The sequence below is a fragment of the Schistocerca piceifrons genome, chromosome 4 (assembly GCF_021461385.2).
Source record: "Schistocerca piceifrons isolate TAMUIC-IGC-003096 chromosome 4, iqSchPice1.1, whole genome shotgun sequence".
NCBI classification, from domain to species: domain Eukaryota; kingdom Metazoa; phylum Arthropoda; class Insecta; order Orthoptera; family Acrididae; genus Schistocerca; species Schistocerca piceifrons.
In genome coordinates this window covers 350,718,820-350,724,819 of record NC_060141.1, presented here as the reverse complement: position 1 = coordinate 350,724,819, position 6,000 = coordinate 350,718,820, and the positions used below count along the sequence as shown (strand labels likewise).

General features: G+C 34.7%; 1 protein-coding gene across 1 annotated transcript in view; it reads right to left on the bottom strand.

Moving 5' to 3' along the window:
• Positions 1-554: 554 nt before the first annotated feature.
• Positions 555-6,000, bottom strand: part of LOC124795331 (syntaxin-6) — a 174,638-nt gene continuing 169,192 nt past the window's right edge. The window contains exons 5-7 of the mRNA XM_047259313.1: positions 3,574-3,806; positions 2,825-2,919; positions 555-2,233 (exon numbers count right to left, since the gene is read on the bottom strand). Of these exons, the coding sequence (XP_047115269.1) occupies positions 2,157-2,233; positions 2,825-2,919; positions 3,574-3,806 (405 nt within the window). The 3' untranslated portion in view covers positions 555-2,156. The remainder of the gene's footprint in view (positions 2,234-2,824; positions 2,920-3,573; positions 3,807-6,000) is intronic.

The window sequence follows — 6,000 nt, the reverse complement described above, 5'->3', positions numbered from 1 at the left end:
CTACCTATCAGATATCTGTATCTAAGTTTCAAGTACTGTTTGCTCCTTTTCAGCAAACTTTTTGTTTTTGAAAATATGATAAATATTTAACAACCAAAGATGTTCTGTAATCAAAAAATACTTGTAATATTCAATACATTTGTTTTTTATTTTCTCTTATCTGGTCCAATTTCTTATGAAATTCAGTCCAATAAATTTCAGTTGTGCACCTTCAGTTTCATATCACCATAACAAAATATAAACCCAGTGTATTTACAGAAGTGGTCCGATACCACACTATTATATTAACACAGCTGTATCTTTTAATAATTAACATTTTGTTAGTGTCAATCCTATTGCAAGTAGCATGTTTCATTGAGATGAATCTCAGAAACTTACGATTGTCCACATAAATGCCATTTATCTCTAACAGCAGTACAGTCATTCAACCTATCGCTGCTGCTGCTGACAAAAGAGAAATCTATACAGTAATTTAAAAAATGCGACACATTCATTAGTAAGGTATAATTTGTTTCATTTTTGAATCAGATGAGGTAAAAAAAAATGCTGCAATATGAATGCTTTCTCTGATGGATTTACTATACTAAACAAATGATTTTGATACACTATTTTGAAATTACAAATTGTTATTTTACTGTGTGATACTGCTCTTATTCTTGACACTGGCAAATTCTGCATCTGTCACCCACAGTTCAAAATTAATTATTATGAACAATTCATTTGTACTGGAAACAAACAATGAAAATTTTATGCCAATACCAATGTAGCATATGCAAATACACATTTAAAGCAGGCAAATGTCAGTCAGTCTTTTACACAATGTTCATACCAGTATAAATCACAACTAAATGAGGTATTTACAAAATTACACGAAGTATCATTGAAAGAAACTTAACTACAGAATACTGTAATATAAAGGAACAGTAAAGAGTGTGCATAACAATACAGTGTAGCAGCACCATAAATTTAAAACAGTAAAATATAATACAGCTGTTCCCTAGAGGATAACTGAAAATGATCAGTTTTAACTATTTACTTTATTGTAATATTGTAGTAGACAAGCATAAATAAAATCTTACACACTATTAAAAGACTTATAAGTACCTAAGGAAATTGGAGTAACACAGTCCATACATTTCATTTGTACATGGATCATTCAGAGAATGCAAATTAATTTCTCCCTGTACAAATAACCCTCTGAAATTTGTGCCATCTTTCAAAGTGACAATGTGAAATTATTTACATTTTGAAGCTCTCACTTATATCATGAAGCTCCTCTGAGTAACATGTCCCACTTGATTTTTGTTGCGAGAGGATCTGATTCTATCTAGAACTTTTCTTTTGCTGTGATTAAAGTCCCTTTTTATTTGCAAGTAATTCAAATCAAATCCATTACCAAACAGATGGTACAGATGCACACCTTATCTATATATATCTACTGGTATTTTTCTCATATTAATTGTGAAAATCCTCTTTTCATATAAGTAACACTAATAATTCCAGTACATTAAGTTTTTATATTACCTGCCATCTACATCTTTTGCACATACCAGATGATTATCTCTAGAATTAAAGGTTAAGTTGATGGTTGGCACCAAATAGTCTTTTGAGTTAATAAAATGTTTTGCAACTTTATGCATAAAACAGCACTTAGAATTATTTTCTTTATTTCTATTATATACATTATACATTATTTGCATCACCTGCGAATTTACAGAAAATAAATGTAAACTGCAAACAAAACTGCTGACTCACTATTTAAATCTCAGTATGTACTTTGTAGTAACACACTGTAAGTACAGTTTTACTTCTTGATCATATTTTGAATGTTAGGTAAAGTGCTGTATCACACGCACAGTAAAACTAATTTATAAAATCCTATAAGCTATGAATAAAAACCTTGTATAAATAATAAAGCACCCCTTCAGTAATACTTACACTTTCATATGAAAAATCAGAAATTTAACTGTGTGATCCTAGCCCCCAATGTTATTCAACAATGTATATAACAATGATTTATAACTATTTTGTAACAGTTATTGCACAAAGAATGTTACACACTCAGTGCCAAAATTCCTTTTTCTTCTTGTATGCAGCAGTATAAAGAAAATAAAACACAAATTCATGCACTGTCACAAATCTGCTTGTAGGTCTCCTCATGTAAAGATGAACAGGATGATGACAATAACCATTATTCCCGACAGTACTCCAATAGCAATCCATTGTCTTCGATCTACGAAAAAAAGGAAAAGTTAAAAAGGACATAGGATGTGTGTGCACTTGCACTCGGATATCTCTCTCTCTCTCTCTCTCTCTCTCTCTCTCTCTCTCTCTCTCTCTCTGACGCACACACATGCACATTAAAGCTCTTAAGTACTTTATATTTCTGTTGCCTGGGATACATGAAATATTGAACTGCATTACCCATCTCACAATGTGAAAAAAATCACCAGCAGGTATATTGAAGATGACTGCTTTTTTAGTGACAAATTAACACATTCATTTTAAGTAGTTTTCTCTACATATGATGCTTCAGAAATTACTGCATCTATTTTAAACCAAAACATTGGTACTTAAACTTACCATGCAGCATTTAATTGTCTTTAAACTTAATCTCTTATACTAGCTGTGGACAAGAGCTCTCCCCAGTGGGTACTCAAATTTTCATTTTGAGCATGCAGGCATAGTTAACCTGATAATGTCAGGAATAGTACAGAGTTGTGATGTTAGATATGGGTTAGAAGATTTAAGGCTTGTCTTACAATTACTATGCATGGTCATTTAAGAAAAGAACTGTAGACATGAAAAAAAATGGAAGACATACCATTTGAAATATGGAAAACCTTAGCTACTCTTTTCATTGTAGAGTCAAGTTTTGAATCAGTGTTTTCCATTTCATTACCAAATTCATCAAGCATCCTGTGAAAAAGATATTTCCATCAAATTTTCATAAAAATTATTATGTTCTTGCAAATCTTATGAATTAACACACACACACACACACACACACACACACACACACACACACACACACAACAATAATAATCAATGAAGTACAATGTATTAACCCCCCACAATCAACATACTCATAAAACGAAGTCTCACTGTGACTATGGTTAACTTATTCATTGCAAGAGAATTCTGCAACTGTGTTGATTTTTAAAATTTGTTTTATATATGATTTGTTTTTCCATCTTAGTTGTTCATTTCTTTTACTGTGTGACTAGTTTCAATCACACACAATCATTTTTAGATTTATGTACTTGCGTAAGTAACGCATCGTGCCTGTATGTGAACTATACATCAGAATAAGCAACTACATAGATCTGAAGATGTTTGAGTGTCATTGAAACTAGCCACGCAATAAAAATGCACAACTGAAATAGAAAAACGAATTATGTAAAAAAAAAAAAAAAAAAAGAGGATTTAAATCTCCCTGTTTTGGAAACAGAAGTTTCGTTACAGTGCGAAGGATATTACGACAAGAAACAAATCTAAGTGAGTGGCTAATATTTACAGGAAGAATACATCTGACTTCTAAAAGTCTCTACATTAGTTCTGATGAATACTTACACTGCTTGCTCATCCAGTTCATTCCCAATCTGCCTGGATACTGTTTTAAGGGTTCCCACAGAGTCACTGATTATATCCAATTGTTCATCTTGACTACGGAGCATATGGTTCTGTTGCTGCAGAGTATCATCTAAGAATTGTCTGTTGGGACTGTCCAGTTCATTTTCCAGTTTTGAATATTTTGTTGTTCCATGAGTAGATGGCACTCTCACAGGACTGTTCTCAAGAAGAGGCTGTGAAATACACCAAAGTTAATTGGACTAATATACGTAAATACTAAAGAAACTGAAACAGTGACCAAATGTAAATAATCAGAAAATTAAGTAATAAACACACTAAATGCCCATTTAACTTAAACTCCTAGAAATTATATCAGTGAAATCCATTAAGTAATGCTAGACCTGCAATACAACCAATCTCATATGACAAATTCGAAGAAGAAAAAAGGGACAGTGGTAAAAAGGAAAGTGGCTGAAAAAGTTCAGACACAGAGGTGGGAAGGAGGTTATATATAATGTAACTGGCTAGATGAAAAATCTACTTGTCAAGTAGCAGTAGGAGAATACACACATAAAGGTAAAGCTTTCATATCCAGCATCCCAGTCGGAAAGGAAAACAGTTACATCCACATCATTGTTCTTGGATCATGCAAAATGTAGTCTCTAACCAGATCTTCAAACAGCTAACCATACTGTACGGTAAAATCAAATTTGAAACAGCACGGTAAATTTCAAACATAAATATCAACAATTAGAACACAAAGGTTTACATTTACATCACAAAAGAAATGTATGAATGTGTGTGTTGGTTCTTAACTGGAGAAACAGGAAACCTGGTATTTGGCAATTACGTCGTCATCCACCTTCAGTGGAAAACAATGGCTTGAGTAAACCATACATATTTTTTGATGCAGAACCTGAGCATACAATAAAAATGGGGGTTCCCATTTGGAAATAGAAGGCTGACCTGTTCAGACAGGAGGGGTGGTTAGGAAGTAGCCAATTGCAGCATAGGCAGATGACCCTTTTACTAATATTAACTTTTCATGTAGCTCATTTTTTTCTTATGATGCATTATTTTCAATAGAGTTAGTTGTCTCAAGTTTCAAGTTAGAATAAACACCCTATTGTTAGTAGGCAGATTTGAGAAAGAGGGGGGGGGGAGGGGTACTCTTGAGTGAAGAACCACGGGTCAATGGTATGGACGATAGGAAGACGGCACAGGATGGAATATTCCTGCTGGAAGGTTTATGAGGAGACCCTAACTAGATGAGAAAGCACTGCCCACAAAGGGCGATGGGCATTAAAATCCCTTATAAAGAGGAGGAGACAGTGGAGTTGCAGAGAGAGAGCAGTTGAGGCAGCAGCTGTAAGTGTCCTGTCAGAAGGGAGATAGAGGTTGCACACATTGACAGCAGAGTCTAAGTGGACCCAGACAGCAACCACTACCAATGTGGTACAAAGAGGATCCAGATGTGGTTTGTTAAAAAAAAACTGGCTCTGAGCACTATGGGACTTAACATCTGAGGTCATCAGTCGCCTAGAACTTAGAACTACTTAAACCTAACTAACCTAAGGACAATACACACATCCATGCCCGAGGCAGGATTCGAACCTGCGACCGTAGCGGTCGCTCGATTCCAGACTGAAGCGCCTAGAATCGCACGGCCACACCAGCCGGCATGTGGTTTGTGCACTATATTCGAATATTAAATTTAGTAGTTTTCAATCTTTCATCCAAATATTAGCAGTGTGTTTAGATTTCGTGGCATGCAATTGCAGTTGTAGTTGTAGTGGTTCTTAAATTCTGACAAAATTGTTTGTGCACTGTTACACAGTTATTAAATGTAGTATTTTCAGTGGTGTCTCATACTGCTTGTGGCGAAATAATGGTTTAATGAACTTTTTGGAAACATTCTCCCACCTCTTTTTTTTCTGTGTGTTGAAGTGGCTTAGCAAATTTCATGCAGTGGTTTTCAGCTGATATTTTTTATTGTGTCTAGTGAAATATTTCAGTAAAATTTTCATTCACTATTTTAATTTCGTTGAATGTTCCAATGGCCACTTGAATTTTTGGTTTTAGCTAAGAAATTGTGTGAAGTTTTGGTGGTATTGGTATTAAATGTGGCTTAGTAGTAGTAGTAATAAAAGTTGTTGCTTTCTTAGTGGAGAGAGAATTTCGAGACCACTATTGTTAGTTGTTTAAATAGCTCTACTGTTGTAATTGAACTTAGTTGCTGAAAAAACTAAATGTCTCCTTTACCTGTTAAAAATTTTACAATGAGTGAGATGTGTGGGCATTGTCTTAAGTTTGTAAGTAGTGGGTTTCAATGTGGGATCTTTCCAAAGTATTTTCATTGGGAGGGCGGGGGGGGGGGGGGGGGGGGGGGGGGGGGGGGGGGGAAATGCAGCAGGGTAGTCAGTGGGC